This window comes from Sinocyclocheilus rhinocerous, unplaced genomic scaffold (genome assembly GCF_001515625.1).
Source record: "Sinocyclocheilus rhinocerous isolate Xijiao unplaced genomic scaffold, SAMN03320098_v1.1 scaffold3807, whole genome shotgun sequence".
NCBI classification, from domain to species: domain Eukaryota; kingdom Metazoa; phylum Chordata; class Actinopteri; order Cypriniformes; family Cyprinidae; genus Sinocyclocheilus; species Sinocyclocheilus rhinocerous.
Window position 1 is genome coordinate 334,954 of NW_015660506.1, and position 22,125 is coordinate 357,078.

The 22,125-nt window shown below is 35.9% G+C and overlaps 2 protein-coding genes across 3 annotated transcripts; one reads left to right on the top strand and one right to left on the bottom strand.

Moving 5' to 3' along the window:
- Positions 1–1,695: 1,695 nt before the first annotated feature.
- LOC107725233 (fas apoptotic inhibitory molecule 1-like) lies at positions 1,696–6,834 on the bottom strand. Its single transcript, XM_016534426.1, has 5 exons — positions 6,665–6,834; positions 4,925–5,055; positions 4,185–4,413; positions 2,941–2,990; positions 1,696–1,965 (listed from the first exon to the last, which is right to left on the bottom strand). Exons 1-5 carry the CDS (start codon positions 6,732–6,734, stop codon positions 1,819–1,821), a joined length of 627 nt encoding a protein of 208 aa, XP_016389912.1. The 5' UTR covers positions 6,735–6,834; the 3' UTR covers positions 1,696–1,818.
- Positions 6,835–8,162: 1,328 nt separating this feature from the next.
- LOC107725217 (NADH dehydrogenase [ubiquinone] 1 alpha subcomplex subunit 10, mitochondrial) lies at positions 8,163–12,613 on the top strand. Of its 2 annotated transcripts, none has more exons than XM_016534406.1 (10): positions 8,163–8,317; positions 8,715–8,883; positions 9,019–9,234; positions 9,392–9,478; positions 9,626–9,735; positions 10,187–10,266; positions 10,575–10,629; positions 10,706–10,791; positions 11,601–11,709; positions 12,390–12,613. In XM_016534406.1, the coding sequence occupies exons 1-10, from the start codon at positions 8,243–8,245 to the stop codon at positions 12,456–12,458; spliced, it is 1,056 nt and encodes a 351-aa protein (XP_016389892.1). In that variant the 5' UTR covers positions 8,163–8,242; the 3' UTR covers positions 12,459–12,613. The 2 variants fall into 2 exon arrangements, with proteins under 2 accessions (XP_016389892.1, XP_016389891.1); XM_016534405.1 differs by having other exon boundaries at positions 9,626–9,747; positions 12,390–12,606.
- Positions 12,614–22,125: the final 9,512 nt, after the last annotated feature.

Here is a 22,125-nt window from a genome sequence, read left to right on the forward strand (position 1 = left end):
GATTGTGCTACCACACACAGAGAATAAAAATGTTGTCTATACTTGACATGGCAATCATCAAACTATCCAGTAAAGGTCCGGGACTTTCAGAAATGAACCATTTATATGGTTAAAACAATTATCCACTGATGCTATGTGAGGTAGGAATATAACTAAACTATGTGTTTGTAAGACACATCTGTCTCTCATGCCTCAAAATGTTACATTACTGAACCAGCACAAGCTGATCTGTAGCCACAAATGAGCACATGCTGTCTCAACGTCCATATATATTTGGACACTGACATAATTTTCATAATTTTGACTCTGTATGACACCAGAATAGAATTAAAATGAAAAGATCAGGATGAAATTGAAGTGCAGACTTTGAGCTTTAATTCAAAGGGTTGAACAAAAATATAACATAAGATGCTTAGGAATTACAACCATTTTTATACACAAGTCCCCCCATTTTCAGGGGCTCAAAAGTAATTGGACAAATAAATATAATCATAAATAAAATGTTAATTTTTAATATTTTGTTGAGAATCCTTTGCAGGCAATGATTGCTTTAAGTCTGGAATTCAAGGACATCACAAAAGACTGGGTTTACTCCTTTTTGATGCTTTGCCAGGCCTTTACTGCAGCTGACTTCAGTTGTTGTTTGTTTGTGGGTCTTTCTTTAATTTTGTCTTCAGCAAGTAAAAAGCATGCTCAGTCGGGTTGAGATCAGCTGATTGACTTGGCCATGGCAGAATATGAGGAATATTCCACTTTTTTTACCTTCAAAAACTCCTGGGTTGCTTTTGCTGTATGTTTTGGGTCATTGTCCATTTGTACTATGAAGCGCCGTCCAATCAACTTTGCTGCATTTGGCTGAATCTGGGCAGACAGTATATCCCTATACACTTCAGAATTCATCCGACTGCTTCTGTCTTCCATCACATCATCAATAAACACCAGTAACCCAGTGCCACTGGAAGCTATGCATGCTCATGCTGTCACACATCCTCCACCATCCACCATGTTTCACAGATGATGTTGTATGCTTTGGATCATGAGCTGTTCCAAGCCTTCTCCATACTTTTTACATACAGGTTGATTTTAATTTCATCCGTCCAAAGAATGGTTTTCCAGAAGTGGTCTGGTCTTGTTTACACCTTGTGATGAACCCTCTGTATTTGCTCTCGTGAAGTCTTCTCTTGATTGTAGACTTTGAAAGTGGCACGCCTACCTCTGGGAGAGTGTTCTTCACTTGGCTGGATGTTGTGAAAGGGTTTTTCTTTACCATGGAGAGGATCCTCCGATCACCCACAACCGTTGTCCTGCATAGACGTCCAGGCCTTTTTATGTTGCTGAGCTCACCAGTGCGTTCTTTTTTTTCTCTGAATGTACCAAACTGTTGATCTGGCCACACCGAATGTTCCTGCTATCTCTCTGGTGGATTTGTTTCGTTTTTGAAGCCTAACAATTGTCTGTTTCACTTGCATGGAGAACTCCTTTGACCACATGATGTGGGTTCACAGCAACAGCTTCCAAATGCAAATGGCACACTAATCAACTCCAGACCTTTTACCTTGCTTAACTGATGGGTGGTACATATCAAAGAACTTTAATTCCTTAACCTTTCCTCCAATTTTGACGAGAATACACTCAAATTAAAGCTGAGTGTGCACCTTAAGCCCATATTCATTATATAACTGTAACTTGAATATGTTTTGATCAACGGCTAAAAAAAATTAAATTGTGCCTGTGTCCAAATGTATATGGACCTGACTGTATATTCACTTCTCATGAGGATGGATAATCCAAACACACTCACACACTCATTCACACAGATCACTCGGACTCTGAGATTTCCATGCCATCCACCAGTAGCGTGTGAATGATGCCATCTCGTCTCTTGCCGCTGCTCATAGCCTTAATGAAGCAGTCATGGTCACCCAGAGTGAAATGCGTCTCTGTGCCGTCATCAACAAACTCACCCTGAGGGAGAACAACAAGAGAGATGAAATGTTTTTCTCCTGAATGAATGGTAGTCACATATGTTGTGGAACTGGTACGTTCAGTAGGGCTGTGGCCACATCTACTTTGACATTGTCAAATGTCAGTGAAAAAAATCTAAACTATCCACATTTTTGTTTTTATCTTTGCCTTGTTGATTGTGTTAGGACACTTAATCTAACTTGTGTCAGATGATAGATTTAGAGTTTTATTTTGCTTATTTTATTACTGGTAAAATCCACAAGCAAGTAATTTCAGTCTGATGGGATTATTTTTTCCTCCACAGTGAACCAAGACTGCAGTATATATAATAAAAAGTGTTGTTGATCTAAAACTGAATTAAAATCTGATCAGCTGCTGTTTACTGAAGACACACTCACTTTTACACGAAGAGCAAGACCTTTATTGAGAGGTGCTACAGATTGCGGTGACCTAAGGTATCAGCTAAAATAAGACCTGGGTGGGGACTGTCATTATTTCTGTACAGTCATATCTTATATATATATATATATATATATATATATATACAGTAAGACAGACTTTACATTAAGGTTCAATTCATTAACATTACTTAATGCTTTAGGTAGCTTGAACTAACAATGAAAAATAATTTTTACAGCATTTATAAATTTGGGCTCATATTAAGTTATAAACTTTTTAAAACAAAGTTAATAAATAAAGTGCTCATTGTTAACTTATGTTCACTCCTAATTCATTAACTAATGTTACTTTACACAACTTGAACTGTTAAAAAGTAGAAGAAATTAAAATGGAAATTAGAAATCAACATTAACTACATTAAATAAATGCTTCAAAAATATTGTTAATTTAGTTCAAGATAATTAATGTATTAACTTATGGTAACAAATAGCAGTATTACAAAAAAAATAAATACAAAAAAACTAATAAAATGTTTAGAAAATAAATGTAAGTGAATATAGTAACTGCTGGACTTACAGCTGTTTCCATTTTCTGTCCATTGCACCATATATCCATGGAATCTTTCTCTGTTGATCAATTAGCAGGTTGCAGGATGAGTGATAAAGATGAAAACATCAATATAAACTAGTCTCATTGACTCACCTTCAGTGCTCTGATCTGTGACTTACTGTAAATTTAGGATCTCAGCATTATCTTATGTGTGTGATTGTGTCTTGTGCTGACCTTTTCTTGTTGGCATTTGACTTGTCTGTTCAGCCACATTGACTGTCAGTTATGAAATACACTAACTGTACATTACTGTTGTTTAAAAGCATAAGCCAAATGACCACAGGTCATGGTTAACCTGAGTGACAGGTGCCCATACTGGTACACAAAAATATGTTTTAATTTTAATAATCCATGATGTTATCACAGTAAAATTACATATTAAAAACATGCAACTGGGAAGAATTAAATGCACAATACTGCATTTTTCATCTGAAAAATGGGAGTTCTCTATATCAGCCTGTTGTCTCATTCTATGTTAGCTATCACTCCTATTGAAAATAAAAGTTGATATTTTAGTCAAAATGTATACTGTCAGGTTCAGCAGGACCTGTGATTGATAACCTACTTAGTGGCTAGTCTTTAAAAAATGTGTCCTAGTACACCACTTGTTGCTACACCCCTGGTACATAAGCCATATAAACACATAAATCAAAGGTCTGGAAAGTCCTTGGAAGTTTCTGTGTGATAGTTAAAAGTGTTATCTAACTAAGTCACATGCTCTACTTTCATGAGCTGATAAAAGTGCTAATGTTCACTAAAGCTTGGTATCCATCTGCTCACTAGCGCTCCCATGAAGTTAACAAGACTGTTTGAAAACGTTTGTGTTTTTATTACAAGAGAAACTCCTCTTATTGTTAAGCACTAATTATTTAAAGAGATTTGTGATCTTTTTTTAACCTTCTTTAACATTTAATCTAAAGTTAATCACTGCTGCTGACTGTGTGGCAGGTCACAGATGTTAAGTGAGAAAAGGCTTTCAGCATTTCAGAGAGCTGCTGTACTGCAATGGGAAAATAATGGATTGTGTTATTTATTGTGTTCATTGTTATCCACTTATAACAATGAACACAAAATGAATCCATGCCTTTGGTTTCTACATTCTAACAAAATACAGGAATCAGTATTGTCGAGGGAACAAGAGAAAAAAGCTTCATCACAGACCAATCAAATCACATATTCATTTGAGCAACCTGTGACCAGGTATTTCTTACCCAGAACCACTCTGCAGTCAATGCCATCAAGGTTGAGGAGCCATGTGCTGGTAACTTTGGAGCGATTCTCCATGTAATTCTTCAGGCTCTGTCCGTTAATCTCGAGAGTGTACTCGTATGTAAAGCCACTCACTGCATCGATGTTAATAGTGGCCTTTGTATTTGTACCACCCACATGAAAAGTCTCCTTTCCAACCAGTTTGAACATCCAATCTCTCCTTATGGCTTCCTGGGAAAGTTATGAACAAACATGTGAGGCATCAGCACTTCTTTTCCCATCATTATAATGAAAATACTCATGTCACATATTTCTAGAACACTATAGTCAAGATCATCAACTAGATAAATAAATAAATATTAAATACACAGCTCTGGAATACAGATTCAAAATGGCATAACTGACCGTTGTCCCTGGCTACTGATTTTCTACATTGATTTTCTTCAGTAAACTCAACAAATGGCCACAAACTAACTGCAACGTTTTCATTTATTTCCATCCTTGTTTTGGTCTAAATATATTTTTTAACAATCTATAATTGGCAACTCTATTTCTACATAGATTTTCTTTATTACATTCTAATATTACAAATGGGAACAAAGTGCAGCTTCTTAATTTGTTTCCAGCTTTGGTTTATTTGATTTATTTTTAAATAAATTGTCATTAGTAGATTCTACAAGTATGACTGAACCTCAACAAGTATTAGCCTGAGTGTCAGCTATTTGTACTAAAACTTTCTCACCTTTCCATCTATGTAAATGACCCGCTTTCCTGTGGTTGTGCCATGTTCAAATTCAATCCTGTGCACACCATCACTCAAAGCCACGTCCCACACAGCTACAAGATCTCCTGACATCTTCTGTCTTCCAGTGCCTAAAAGAAAAATCAATATAGACAGATGACTGAATTTCTCATAATAGCCAGTAATAATACTAGTAAACATGAGAATAGACTAAAATGTTTTGAGATGAGCAGAGAAGATGAGTACAGTGTACAAATAGATGAACGGATTAGAGAAAGTATGTACATATACATACACACACACACACACACTGTATATAAAGAACAAACAATATTATGTATAGTAGACATTTGTGCTGCTTAGTGATTCATTATTTGACTTAATTTACTGCTGTGAATCTGAATGAAATGATGATCCGTTAAATTTACAAACCAATATCACTATTTTGAGCGACATTAAAAGATCGAACGTCTGTCTGTCTTGTTTCATAACCAATAACGTTCAATCTAAACATTACCTATAATAATAAAGAGTAACGTAAAACACTGATAGCATTGTCAAACGCCTTGCGTAGAGAATGGAAAGAAATCGTGCCCTGAAAATGATTGGTAACACGATTTTCTATGGTAAGAATACTTTAAGAAATCTTGACAAAGTAGGTGGTTGGCGATGTGTCAGAGCCATTAAATCTGTGAACCTGAGTAAGCTGTCGGTCATTCAAAACACAAGAGTCAGAGCATTAAAGACAATAATAAATACATGTAGTTACCGATCCAAATCAGAGCAGAAATAAAACGCTTTTGTGTATATTTGATTAGCTTTTCCTCAAGGCAGAAAATAGTAACACAACTGACGCCAACAGCATCAACACAACTAGCTCCAAATTTAGCCAACAACAAATCTGCTCCAGCTAACAACGGTTACTATGGCAACAGCGTATTCTTCTTCTGTCCGCGTTTATGTCGGTTTAGACGCCACAGTAGACTCTACTGGCATCTGCTGGCAATACAAACAGAGCCCATGGGACGAATGCCACACATTCACTCAACTTTCAATGCATATATAAACGTTTACTGTTTACACATCCATATTCACGTACTAACATTCTCCAGCATACAAAACATACATTTCTTCAGACAACAATTCCTCTTTTAGCACAAATGTTCTGCATGTTCAGGACAGTTCGGTTTTCACATTCATCTTCAGAGCCGATGAGTACAGTGTACAAATAGATGAACGGATTAGAGAAAGTATGTACATATACATACACACACACACACACACTGTATATAAAGAACAAACAATATTATGTATAGAAGTAGACATTTGTGCTGCTTAGTGATTAATTATTTGACTTAATTTACTGCTGTGAATCTGAATGAAATGATGATCCGTTAAATTTACAAACCAATATCACTATTTTGAGCGACATTAAAAGATCGAACGTCTGTCTGTCTTGTTTCATAACCAATAACGTTAAATGCTAAACATTTCCTATAATAATAAAGAATAAAACACTGACAGCATTGTCAAATGCCTTGCGTAGTGAAGGGAAATAATTGTGGCCTGAAAATGATTGGTTACACGATTTTCTATGGTAAGAATATTTTAAGAAATCTTGACAAAGCGGGTGGTTGACGATGTGTCAGAGCCATCAAATCTGTGAACCTGAGCAAGCTGTCGGTCATTCAAAACACAAGAGTCAGAGCAGTAAAGACAATAATAAAGACATGTAGTTACCGATCCGATTCAGAGCAGAAATAAAACGCGTTTGTGTATATTTGATTAGCTTTTTCTGAAGGCAGAACATATGAACACAACTGACGCCAACAGCGTCAACACAACTAGCTCCAAAATTAGCCAACAACAAATCTGCTCCAGCTAACAACGGTTACTATGGCAACAGCGTATTCTTCTTCTGTCCGCGTTTATGTCGGTTTAGACGCCACAGTAGACTCTACTGGCATCTGCTGGCAATACAAACAGAGCCCATGGGACGAATGCCACACATTCACTCAACTTTCAATGCATATATAAACGTTTACTGTTTACACATCCATATTCACGTACTAACATTCTCCAGCATACAAAACATACATTTCTTCAGACAACAATTCCTCTTTTAGCACAAATGTTCTGCATGTTCAGGACAGTTCGGTTTTCACATTCATCTTCAGAGCCAAACTGTCAGAGCCAAATCTCACCTCTAGATCCATATATCATCAAATCTACGGACATAAAATAAGTGTTAGCCATCTGGTGGTGATTAGGTGCTATTGGACCTACAACTATGACGTCACTTTGTAGGCGGATCGGCTGTTGGCACGACACTGGTTCCCTCGACAAAAAGCCTATAGGATTTTTCCATAGGCTTTTGGACTATCGCAAATAAAATAAGCTCTGTGTTCAACCATAGTTCATGAAACTTACACGTTTTGTCCATCAAGATAATCTTCACAAAATAATATAACTTTGAGGAATTTTGAAGCCTAAATAAAAGCGCCAGAACTTAAAAGCTAAACTTAGGCTATAAACGAACAGCACCACGGTCGCTCGCCTTCAGCGTCACCACCAGCACGCTTCCCACAACTGTTTCAAACTTATTTTTAACACGTTTAAAAAAAAAAAAAATCCAAATATGAAAAAACGTTCGAGGATTTACGATGCTGATGACCGTTAAACGTGTCATCACAGTCTTGTGAAAAGGGTCCATTCTTTAGTTATTTTGAAATCGATTCATTTAATTATATACATAGTAGGTATAGTTTAATTGTAACTGTTTTCATAACCATTTTGTTTGGGAACCATCTTATTAACTTGAAATTCCAAAAAAAACGTTTTTTTTACTTTATTTTTAGTAGTTATGTTTATCGCAATTATTATTATTATTATTATTATTATTATTATTATTTAACATAACCTGTGGTGGAAGCCTCTCTACAATCTTTTCATTTTAGTAGTTATGTTTATCGTAGTTATTATTATTATTACTTTTATTATTATTTAACAAAACCTGTGGTGGGAACCTCTTTACAATACATACGACAACACCTGTTTTTACAGTCTATGGACAACACACAAAATAAAATAACATATAATTAAATATAGAAATTCAAGAACCAACCCCAATACATCTATAAGAAATAATGTATTTAACAAACAAAACAACTTCAGTTCTTTGTCATTTTTATTTCGGCTAGGGCTTTTGTCATATGAAGAAACCACGTGACGCACCGATGACGCAAAACTCCCGCGACGCAGAGATCCGTCGGCGACATTGAGGATCATCAGACTCACTGGAGTTTGTGAAGTTTCGCGATGGCGTTGCGGTTATTTCGGCTGGTTGTGCCCTCGGGTGCAGCAGCTTGGAAAGCAGTATCGCCTGTGGCGACGGTAAGATTGAAAAACAGCCTCTGCACTCCAGACAAAAGGTTGATCTGTTAGTTCGGGTCTCATATAGTCCATAGTCCTGAAGGACAACAGCAGAACTGCAGCTGTGAAAATCACTTCCTACTGACACATTAATGTATCTGCTCATATGTTTACTTAAGCAATGTAACATTTATATAAACGTGCATTGACGTTGGTTCAGTGAAACCCCGTGTTCATGTCACACTAGTTCTATCAAAACAAATTGTTTTGTTGTTTTGTATTTAAAACAAACGTGTCAGCAATCATTAATGGCTTGACACTATATATAGTGATATTGCAGCTGATCATGACTGTACACGCTGTCAGACAACATCAACCTATTTGCAGGAAAAATAACAGGATGTTTTATACACTTAAGGCTCAAATCCACACAAGTGCTGTCAGTAACCTGCGGTATGGATGGTGGGCTTATGCTCTGGGGGAGAGGACAACCTCCCACTTCAAGGAAAACAGCAAAATCATTTCCATTGATGGCAACTTGGCATGTGGAAAGGGAGTGCTTGCACAAAAATTGGCTGATAAACTCGGTAAGACAATGTCTGGCTCTCTAGTTTTATTTTTAAATTGTTCTTTTATATGTATATGTTTATTTATTTATATAATGTAATGTGTGTGTGTAAAATTAAAAATATTAATTCAGTATTCAATGTTTCTCTCATCAGGGATGCTGTACATGCCCGAGCCAGACATACACTATGTGGACAAAATGACAAAGGAGAAAGTTCCTCTAGATAAGACTTTTAATGGAAACTGCAGTCTGGAGAAGTTTTACTTGGAACCCAAAGCCAGTGACGGTAACTCTTACCGCCTGCAGTGTTGGATGTACCTCATGAGGCTGCTACAGTACTCTGATGCTGTTGAACACCTGCTCTCTACAGGTGACCAAAGCTGTTTGATACTTAATAGCTGTTCACTTATATTGATCGAAATGAAAACCTTACAGCACAAACGTATTACCCTATATAAAAGTTGTGAGAACACATTGGGACTCCAGTTTGTTTATGCTATTCTTTTTTCTCTGTTTCCCTCTCTCAGGACAGGGAGTTATTCTGGAACGATCTCCATTTAGTGACATTGTATTTTTGGAGGCCATGTTCAAAGAAGGCTTCATCCGAAAGCAGTGTGAGTGATTATGTCCGAAATTCATAGTGTAAAATGATATGAAGGTGAAAAAAATGCTGGTGGTCATATTACAGTGGATAATATATCAGAGCTGTTTTTTGTTAATTGAAATGAAAAGGATGTATGATATATGTTGCTATTCTGCAGGTGTGGATCACTATAATGAGGTTAAGGGTGTCAGTATCTGTGAGTTTCTGCCCCCTCATCTGGTCATCTATGTGGACTTACCTGCTGAAGAGGTCCAGAAAAATCTCAAGGCATCAGGAAAGGTTTGTGTGAGGAGGGGAACACATTGATTTGACTCGTTGTTGGTTGAAATAATTAATCTTTTGATTTTAATGTACAAAAATAAGAACACAAAATAATTTCTTAATTATTTGAATTTGATTTGTTTGCTGCATGGGGGGTTTTATACATTGTATAATTGGGGAAATAATTGACAAAATATTTTTGCATTTCCACGTGAAGTTAGCCATGCTGAGTTAGTCAAGCAAGTTATGAAATGGATCTGTTTTTCTATTCCAGCTTTCATGCTAAAACTATCTCAACTTTCTGACTAATAAGGGTTCTGAGTAAAGAATTAAATATTTCAATTTTTAATAATAATTTTTTTTAATTTTGACAAATTCAGGAAGAGAGTATTAATTGGTGATTGAATGACCAACATCACATCAGTAAATTTGATTTGTCATTGCCTTACTTATACAGTCATACCTCCAGAATGTTCCTTTAAGCTACCTAAAGAGCATTGAGACGGCGTACAAGAAGAACTTCCTTCCTAAAATCAGGTCAGTAGCTAATCTACTACATTTGTCTTTGTAAATGTAACTGATAAGTACTGTAATTATTTTACAGAAAAAATAATATATACACACACACACACACACGTTATTAATATAGTATAATTGTAATAATATTTTATAGTATCATTATTCATATTTTTCTATAGAATTACTATTGTTACAAAAAGTAACAACAGTAATTAAAATAAAATTAATTGTTTATTTAAAGTAAGTTCAAAGCATGTGCATTTTCTGGTGGTGTGAGTATATCAAAGTTTCAGTTTTAGTTTCAAAAACCTGTATCTCATTTTCAGTGAAGAGGCAGAGGTCCTTGCCTATGACGCAACCCAAGCCCAGGACATTGAGAGGGTAAGGATCGAACCTGTGTATGGAGCACATTGAGGCAGACAAATGTCACTGCTCTGACTCTGTTTTTTCTTTTCAGGTTGTGGAGGATATCGAGTACCTCAAGTTTGAGAAGGGTCCTTGGCTGGAGCAAGATGACGTCACTTTCCACCATATTCGAATGCTGTGAGTGCTTGATTTATTTACATTTCACTATTTTATTTCTTTCTGTAGACTGTTCCTTGGGCTGGCTGGAATTATTATCTGTCATTTAGTTCTGGTTGGCCACATTAATAAATTTCTCTTGATATCATCCATACTTGCTTTAAATTTTTCACCGAGATTATATATATTTTATTGTAGGGTACAATGGGGCTAAAGGCACACCTTAAGTAGTGCTTTTCACTACTCCTATAGTGTATTGATTGCATAAATAAATGTGTGTGTTTTTGATGGAGCAAAACATTTTGTGGGAAAATAATTCATAAAGAGATTTGCTTTAAAAGTTTTGAAGCAGATGCCATGTTATTATGACTTCACAGTAATAACAATAAAATTATATGTATATATAAATATGATTAAATTCACATTTTTAATTATGATGGTTACATTATAAATATGGTTATTATCTCTAAGGTGGACACGCAACCTAATAAATGATATTAACCATCTGAATCTAATCATGTTATGTCAATAAATGGAAAAGTCAGCCAGCTATTTATCATCTTCTCAATTATTGTGTCTTTAGCATTAACAGCAAATACAATATGTAAATGTAATTACTTTGAACATAAAAAAACCCTGAATATTAGATCAATTTAGTGCAGAATAAACTTTGCTGCAAGTGCATTGCTGTCTGTATCTTCAGAAAAATTTGAATGTGTACAGTGAAAATCAGACATTTAAAGGTTCTGCGGTATGTTTTTGTGCCATCTAGAGGTTCAAAGAAAAATAAAAGCAAATGTGGATTTTCTCTCTTTTTCCCCATTCATTAGGGTGGAGGACAAGCAAAGAGTAGCCAACATGACCTGCATCCCCAGATATCTTCCAGAAGTCACAGTTGGTGCTCATGAGTTTGATGCTGCCTACTATGCTTTCAAATCGGTATGTGCCCTCCACTGAAACTGTGCCACTAAATGTAAAAGACTGATCACAAACCTCATGTAATGGGGTGCATGTGCTTAAGACCTAATTTTGGCCATGTGCAACTATGTCTGAACTCTATTAGCTATTCTTCTTATTTTATCAGTAGTGACAGGTGATATCAACTAGGTGATATTATGTTTTTGTCAGATACATTTGTGTACAAGCCATTGTGTGTCCAGGAGCCCAAACAATGTCCCAACAAGTTCCTGCATAATGATTGAGTGTTTTCGCAAAGCAGGAGTATCACCTGAGGACATTTAGTGATGTCGGTGGCATTACAAAATCAGGAGACAGATAGACTTCTGGAGTGGGTGACAGAAGTGCTTTGTATGGCCATTAATGATTCCTGGCACTGTTATATTGATCTTGGGGAGTGATGAGCTCCTCGTCGTGTTCAGCCATCAGATTTTTCATCTGCTCATCTGATCACCACCTTGTCAGTCCTTGCACTAAAACATATGGAGCTTTACCTCAGCTGAGAGAACATGTGGAAGTGGAGCTCATGAATCTAGATTACGTGTCTAGTCTTTTACTTTATTTTATTTTCAGTGTATTTCTTTAAAGGTCACGGTAAAATGTTGCCATTGCACACCGGGGCTTTAAAGAATCTAACATGTGACATGAAAATCTCTCCTTAGCTCCCAGGAAAGAAGTACGCTGAAGGTTATAATGAAGACGTCGGTGACAAAGGCATCTGGCTGAAGTGAAAAACGCTGTTGTCACTGGAGGGAAGGACATCTGAAAGACAGATTCCTTGTGGTATTTCAGCCGTTCGTCCATGTCTTGTGGGGAAAGATATTCTGCTCTTATGCAGCTGAAGATATCATTGTACATTGCTATTAAAATATTTATTGTATATGTTCAACTCGTTTCCTTTCACTTTGAGTCATTGTTGTTCTTGGATGGGATCTTGTTGAGGTCAAATTAAACTCTGGTTCCAAAGTCATGGTCCCTTGAGGCTCCTGGGCACATCTTTTTTTTATTTTTTTTATATACATTTTTGATCAACTTTAGTCAGAGGACCTTAATCCAGCCATGACTGACTATTCAAACTAGATATGAGACTAGTACAGCTCTGTCTTGCAGGTCTTGTAATAAATCACTAAAATTATTCAATTTAAATCGGAAAAGTTAAAATGGTGCAACAAATGTGACATCTAAGGAAGTATTCTGTAAGGACAAACAAAAACATCTGCCCACCAATATTTTGTTTCATTGCGGTGAGACGGTGACTAAACACCCCAATTAAAATACTTTTTTTTTTTGAGAAATGGCACAATGCGAACTGACCACAGCTCATTAGACACCTGAAACCAGTCGTTTCTCGTCACTCAGAGATGAGAGGAGATGATATGTGTCTGCGGCGGGTTTGCGCTGCCGGTAAAGGAGCGGCCCGCGGATCCAGGAATAGTGCTGCCTCGCGCCGCTGCTCATTTGTTCCTGAGTGCCTCTCATATTACCATCATTTCTCATATTCTGGCCTTTATGGGTGATTATTCACCAAAATCTCCAATGACGCTGAAATAAAAGTGGCTGTTTAAACAACGCCGGCCTTCAGATTCCCTCAGCGTTCGTCTATATTTGCAAACCTCTGAGTCCCTCTATAAAAGGGAACGGGATTCCATAAATTTACATTCATTTAATACTATAATGCTTTGAGTCTATTTTCCTATAAAGCTCAAAAAAAAAAAAAAAAGGGATAAAATGAAGGAAAAAAATGAGTGCCCAAGGAAATCCAGCACGACTGTAAGTACAAGTTTATTTCCCTTTAAAATGACTAACAATATCACTGAGGTCTGGTTGTGTTCACTGCTATTATTCTTTACCGTTTATGTTGTTAACCTTGTCAATTTGGCGTTTCAAATTTGTCAATATAACCACCAGAGGGCGCTGTACATAGTTGGGCTGTTTATCTCGCTTTGTGTTTGCAACTAGCCCTTTTAATAGGAACAATTCACCCAAAAATGAAGGTTCTGTCATCATTTATTAACCTCCATGTCGTGCCAAACATGTAGCCTATGATTTTCTTTCTACTGTGGAACACAAAAGGAGGCAACCTCGCTTACAATTCACTTTTATTGTGTGGAAAAAGATGCCATGAAAGTGAATAGCGACTGAGGCTGTCAGTTCTCATTCTGCCTAACATCTGTTGTATTTCACAGAAAAAAAGAAAGTTGTATGGGTTCGAAAATTAAGTAAATTATGACAGTGTTAATTATTGGAACAATGACCCTTTACTTTCTACTTGTCTTGCTTTTCTCAGAGGAGGGCACTGTTGCACCTTCCATCTTAAAGAAGCCAGTCTCATAGTCTCTTATGGATTCATGTCTCACAGAACAGAACACTTTCCTTTTTTCCTTCACTTGTGTCTTGTATATCTGTCTTTATGAGGCTTTTATTTTGACAGCGCTATTTTAAATACATAAATATATCATACCCATAGATCCTCCCACAGCTGTTATTATATGTGCACTTTTGGTAGATGCTGCAGTGCAGGTCTAGTAATGATTTGGCAAGGCAAATAGGGCTCTGAATTTAAATTTAAAGTGGTTAGAAAAGTGCACAGCATTTGCAAAGTGCTACATTTGAATTAAACTATGTTAATGCATTTTCAAAACGGGTTTAAGGAGGCTGATTTCAAATGGTTAATTGCAGTGAAGTTGCTGGGTCTCTGTATTTAGTGCTGCTGCTGATGAAGAGACTGCCACATTGCCATTTGAGTTGTCAGTTATTGGTTGTGTTATCAGGCAGCTTGGAGGGGTGGTCTGCTAAATGAGAAGGAGGGAAAGATAAATAAAGCTATTGTAGCAGTGCTGACAGACCATGGACACACAGTAATGGCCTGAAGCAACATGAATGGATGTAAAATGAATAACAACAATGACAAAGCAAAATAAACAGAACCTGGGAGATGTTAGTTACTGCTTTGACTTCTGATTATATTCTACATCAGTTTACATTCGTTTTCTCAGAGTGTATGATGTTACGATTAAAAAGTTTGGAGTCAGTAAAATTTTATGAAAAAAAAATCACTAAGGATGCATTAAATTGATCAAAAGTGATAGAAATGTATTGTAACATAAATGTCTTTACTATTTAAAAAATAAATGCTGTTCTTTTCAACATCCTATTCATCAATGAATCCTGAAAAAAATGTATCACGGTTTCCACAAAAATCTTAAACTGTACAACTGTTTTCAACTTTGATAAGAAATGTTTCTTGAGCAGCAAATCATATATTTTCAGGACCGTGTGACACTGAAGACTGGAGTAACAATGCTGAAAATTCAGCTTTGCCATCATAAGAATATATTACATTTTAAAATGTATTACAATAAAAAAAAATTTAATTGCAATATTTCCCAATATTACTGTTTTTACTGTATTTTTGAGAATAAAACCTTACAGACCCCAAACTTGAACAGTAGAGTATGAAGGTAAAACCAATGATTTCTCACTGGCATTACAATAAATGTAATGCTGAATCAATACATTATTCTAAATATCTGATATTATTTAACCTTGACATTGACTATAAACCATTCCCATAAAACATGACACAAGCAATATTATGTTTTAAAATACTCTTAAGAAGTAAGGAAGAGCCCAAGGTCACATTTATTTACATTCATCCAGCAATTCTGTATCCTTATCCAAATGTTCTCAGTGTAATTACATTTTTTGATAGTATGAATTTGCTGTAAGATATGATATTAGCCCATCTCTGGCTGAGATCTACCACACCTGAAAGTTCAAGACCTTTTGTGTGTCTCTAAAGAGAAGCTTTCACACTGTTTGAAAACCTGGGGCCACAATTTCACAGTCAGACCATCATGAGTGGGTCTCCTTTTGACAACTGAGTTTTGCCTCATGCAACTTTAATCAGATTTCACATTGTTTTAAATGAATCATTAACATGCGAGGAGAAAAAAATTATTTGCTGGCTTTGATTACTCATGTACTCTTGTCAAAGTGATGATGGGTTATTTTTGAGTTTCTGTCAATCTGAGAAAAAAATGAGAACATTTAATTTTATGATGTATTAATGAAAGTTCTTTTTAACATGTATCTACCAGACAGGTGTAGAATTTGTATGCTGCCACAGTATTTAATGAACGTTTAGAGAAATTGTTACTTCACTGAGCCCTAGATAAATTTTTATGCTCCTGCAAGAATAGTAAATCCACAGTTTCTGTGAGGGTTGAGCTAGTTCAGTATATAAAAAAACAAAAAACAAAAAATATCAAAGGAGTCCCTATAATTATTATTTTTTTTAATTACCTAACAAATATGGTAAAAGCTCTAAAACACATTTATCTGAGTGAAAATGATGTAAGTGGGAGAAAGTTCCTCTAAAACATGCTAATTCAAATGAGCAACTCATGACAACATACAAACTAGCCTCTCAGTAATTGTTTTAATGGTCAGTCTACTTATAGGTTATGCTATCACCTCTGAGAATGCTGTCAGAGTCTAGCATCAGAAAACTCACTTTGATGTCTCTCAGCGTCCATATCTCTCATGTTAGGAGTCAGACTTGTTCTTGATATTTTCTACAGCATTACATGGGCGCTAAGCTGCCATGATGAAACCAGCTTTCATTTTATATCAGGTATTCTCACCTCATCTTTTATCAGATAAAGCATTTGTCAAAAACTGTTAATGTTGAGGGGCTTTCATGGGAAATCTTCAATTCAGGTTATTATGCTTGGCCGAGTTTTTTGTCAGACCTCGAAGTCACTGGTATTAAAAACAAGTGCATATACTTCAACTCCCATTAACAAGTACTTTCACATACATTTGTGACCCTGGACCACAAAACCAGTCTTAAGTCGCTTGGTTATATCTTTAGCAATAGCCCCCCCAAAAAAACATTGTATGGGTCAAAATTATCGATTTTTCTTTTATGACAAAAATCATTAGGATATTAAGTAAAAATCATGTTCTATGAAGATATTTTGTAAATTTCCTACCGTAAATATATCTAAACATCATTTTTGATTAGTAATATGCATGGCTAAGAACTTCATTTGGACAACTTTAAAGGCGCTTTTATCAGTATTTTGATTTTTTTGCACCCTCAGATTCCAGATTTTCAAATAGTTGTATCTCAGCCAAATATTGTCCTATCCTAACAAACCATGCCCATAAGTCATAGCCTTATGACTGGTTTTGTGGTCCAGGGTCACATTTTAATTGTCTGGGCTTTAAATAGATGTTTTAATCATATTTCAATATGTTAAGCACACTCAGTGGGGGAAAAAGAGAACGTTTTTTGAGGGGAATCTCTGGAAATCCAGTTAATTTGCTCCCTGGCTAGAATGAAGCCCGGAGCCATCATAAATTACCATTTCATTAAGATTCAGAAGCCAAACAGATTAAAATATTCATGGATTCCCTCCTTTTCTCTGATTAGATTTTAATTGCACGATATTGTCTTAAACAAATGAGGGACGTTCGCGTAAAGGAGCTATTTGTTTTGAAGGATAATGAACAACCTGAAAGGTAGAGCTGCTTCAAAGAGCAGAAGCATTTACTCACCGAGACACAAAGGGCCCCTTTGAGCCCTGTGTTATGTCTCGTTTCTGTCAAAGAAAAAAGAATCTTATACCCAAAGCACTCTGCGTCACACCTAGTCAGAACCTTCCCAGTCTGTTCTTCAATCCATTCATTCATTCATTCATTCCTTTATTCCTTCCCTCCTTGCCTTTGTTGAAAATGTAACTACCTCTAGCAATTATTCAGAGTGTTGCGATACAGGACTCGTGAACATGATTCTTTTTTTTATGATGCAAGTTACACCCATCAGCTTTTAGCTTCTTTTCCCCAATGAGTATTCAGATATGCATGTAAATTTCTCCATTTTAAATTCAAGGCAAAAGAAACATGATGCACCTGTCGTGACCAAGGTCAGTGTGAGGTTGCTGTAGACACAGTGTTTGCAACAACATTAAAGGCATTTACTTTCTGTAACTAGAACAGTGTGATTGTTCACTCTTTAAAATAAAAACAATATTTTTACTTCCCCACTGGAGCTGATTAAATATTTACAAAGCTCTGCACGACCATTAATTCGTATAATAAAATGCCTTTTTCTGGTGTCATTTCAGCTTGTTTTCAGCCATGATGCTGCGATGTTAAACCAGAAGCAAACTAATGAACGCTTGCCGACTTTTACTGATTACTTTGGTTTGATGCCAGGCTTCACACAAGCAATATCAGAAGGTTACAAATAATTGCATTTTCATCTTACTGCCATGAATACCTCTCTTCACAACAGAGATGTCAGCTCTTCACTGTAATGGCCTCATTAAATTCACTTGCAGATGAGCAAAGTGTACAATGCTGTGAAGACATATCAAAGCCACAGCGTGTTTGCCACAATAGCGCTGTCCAAAAACGCAAACGAGCACTTAAACGAGCATGTAGCTTGTTTAGAGCAATATTTATGAAGTATTCACACAGAGCTGAATGTCCAGGGCGGCCACTTCCACCTATTACAGATACAGTACCACTTTCCCAATAAACAAACAAATCGCCTGCTCTTTTCTATAAGGCAACTGTCTTGCCCTGCCAGCACTCTTGGTTTCAAGGAATAATAGGCTGTGATGAGCGGAGATAAATCAGCTCATTCAGGTAATTGTACCTTATGGGGATTTGCAGCCTCTGTGTAATGGCCCTCTTAAACACACCGCATAAGATGACCATGGCTGACTCATCAGGTTTGAGCCAACTGCACACATTTCCTTTCTCAGAATTTATCCTCTGCTTGAAACTGTAAGATGGTTTTACTGCACTTTGTGTGCTTGGAGAGACTAAAACCTCTGATTCATGCAGAGCGAGTCAGAAGTTGGATACTTTGAACTATATGTTGAGAGGCTGTAATGGACTTTAGTTTACAGATATAATTCCATAATTTTTCAAGACAATATCTATACAAATATTATGGGGAAACTTCACTGCGAATGAATCGTGGCTGTTAAGGCAACAAGCAAAAACACTTTTTCATTGGTCAATTTTGAGATTTTGGCCTATTTGGTTTTCATAAAGTGTTGTTACAGGCTAGTGGAAAGAAAACATCCGAAATACACTTTTAAGTGTTTATTTTATTGCACTTAATCTATGTGTGTCTGTAGATTTCAGTTGCTATACATATATTTAAAGCCTGTTTTCTCAAAATGAGTCTCATGCAGAAATCCCACACTGTAAATAGGTTGCTGTAAATTTTACAGTAACTTACTGGCAACAGTAGTGACCGTATATTTTCCCATAATCCTTTGCTGTTTACAGTAAAATACTGTATACACATTTTACAGTATCTTACTGTACATATTACAGTAAAATACTGTTCAAATTACAAAAATCGGTTACAGTGCACTTTAGCAGCACGTACATGTAAACTTTACAGATTTATTCCTATTTATATTCTGAAGGTTTACAGAGGGTTTTATTCCTCTCTCTCTCTCTCTCTCTCTCTATATATATATATATATCCTGGTTTTATACATTGTATTTCTAAAAAACATACTGTTTTTTTATGGGAAACATAATTTTTTTTTTATATGTATAAAGATAAAAAGACATACAAAATCCCCTCTGTAAAAACCTCTAACTGACACATCAACAAAATAAAACAAGTATTTTGAATCTGGCTTTATCCAATGTTCAGATTTTCTTCAGAAAATGTATGCAAATTAGTGCATATTTAATAGGATAATTCATCATTTGCATATTTAAACAACAAACCTTCCTTAATTCGTAATGTGTTCTATTAATTGCATTTTTTACCCTATTCACTTGGGGTGTCTCGTCTTAATAGTTTGCATGTGCAGTCTGTGCTGTTTTCAGTTCACTTAAATAATTATGCAAATTAGGTGATTATACAAACATGGCCAAAACATTTGCACAATTCGTGATCTGAGTATTAGGTTAGGAGGATGCCGCAGACTACTGCAATCTGACATACTTAACAGTGACTGTAGAGCATTGCTCCACTACTTGAATCAGGTTTTTTTTTAAATGACAAAAGTGTGCTCAAGTACACCATACATAATGTTCATTTGGACATTTATGATGCTTTCAGTACATCATCATTATTTGATGAATTATTGCTGCCATGATCAACAGATGTAAACAAATGTTGGACCAAGTAAAAGAGAGATTCTTGTATTAAAGGTCTAATCGATAATGAGCTAACTTTACATATAAAGAAGGCGTGTTTGTGATAAAAACATGACACTGACGTAATTTAAATACAGCACAGCACTATTTAAGCAATTTGTCAAGATGGTTTGCAGAATGCATTTTTGTGCTAAAATAGTGGCAAATAGTGGTGAATTTGAACCTCGCTATGTTTATGGTATCTTATTAATTCATTACACTGGAGTCAGACTTTTAAACACAAGATATATGGCCATTCTTTGCCTCAAAGGGACAGTTCATCCAAAGATGATAATTCTGTCATCATTTCCTCACCCTCATTCCAAACCTGTATGACTTTCTTTATTCTCTGGAACGCAAAATAATATATAAATGCCCTCTTTGTCCATACAATAAAAGTGAAAAGTAACCAAAATGGTTTAGTTATACCAATATTCTTAAAATATCTTTGGAATGACATGAGGGTAAAGAAATGATGAATTTTCGTTACAGAATTTTCATTTTTAGGTGAATTTTCTCTTTAAATATAGCTTTAGTACACTGTAAGACCAAATAGTAAATCTTTTACTCAAAAGAAATAAAAACGTTCATTCGCCTCGAATCTTTTGAGTAATTAGTATAAAAATGTAATTTTAAGTTTACAGCACTCAAATGTTTTCATTTGTTTTTGGCAGTGTACTCAAATAGTTTTAGTACAATCCCGTCTGACGTCACGCACGTGCTTACGTGCTCCGCCCTCAACTAGCTGCTGCAACTTTTTGAAAAGACGCCATGTTGTTGTTGCTCGCTGACTCGCCTCGGATTTTATTTTATTAAGTTTGCAATGTGCGAAAGACTAAAAATTCGATCGCCTGTGAGGACCTTTGTGGGGAAACGCAGCATGCGGTGTTCTGAACCTGCTGGTGATAAGCTTCTCTTCATTGTGCTAAAGTTACCTGCGCAACTGGTAAGTTAACATTTAAGTTATTTGTTTTAATCTATGGTTTAAATGGTGTTTAGTGTCTTAGCAGTTAATGCATTTTATGCAAATTCTGTCATAAAAACCCAAAAGTTCTTAGTGCAGTGAAACCTAGCGCCATTCTTCAAGAAGAAATGCCTAGTTTTTCAAGGTGGAAATCTGCTTTAGTATGGCCATTAGAAGTTCAGATCTGGTCATTGGGGAGGTCAAGAAAAGTTCGTTTCTCAACTTGGTGCTTATAAAACCAAATTCTGAATTCTTAAAAGCATTTAGCGGTTTTTATGGGGGCACCATCGCCCGGTATATTGGAATATCATGAGGTAACCGTGTTAGGAACATATCATGTACCTGATCCTGTAAAAACCTCATATTACTTGGCTGAGCAAACATCAGATGTAATGACTTTGCCAAGATGACTGCCCACACTAGTACAGATCCCTCACCACATTTAACAGCTAACATCCTTTGTCCAGACGTAAACCTGTCCAGATGTAGGAAACAGCCTGGGAGTCTTGGTTACAAACGGTTTCTATTTTCATATTGTGCTTATGTTATTTCATACATCCCTTGTGCTGTCTAATGATCTGTGGTGAGCAGTTTGTTTCCTCAAGAGAGTTAACACTGTCCTAGAATGCTGACACGATATGGAAATTTCATCAGGCGTTTACAAATGGCACCACGAAAGCGTCCTTTAAGGACCATTGGCTATTTCTAAGTATTTTCTGTCTCAATTTATTTCTGAAAAGATAATAAAAGACTGCCAGAGAAGCACTGTCACTGGCATCATTACTGTGATTTAAAGCAAATATCTGCACACTGAAGATGACTGTCATTTACAGCAGATTGTTTGCACTAACAGGGATCAATCGTATGACTTAAGTTGTGTATCTCTGTCCTAAACATATTGTGACAGGAAACAGATGCAATGGGTGATGAGGGCTAGTATAATATTTTCACACTTTTTGCATAATTTGATAAGATTACAGCTTGATTGGACATGAATGAGATTTTTTAAAAATAAGCGAAATTTACTATACCTTGATTTCTAATTGACTGTTCTTGCTAAATTTTAAAATATATTATAATGTTAAAAATTATTAAACATTTTGTGAAAAACTAATATTGAAATGGGTACTTTTTTATTATTATAGTAATACTTCTTTTTATGATGGATTTTCTGTATCTACTAAACATTGAAAAGACGACAGCTCTAACTTTATTAATTTAGTTTTGAAAACATGCTTTAACATGAGTGT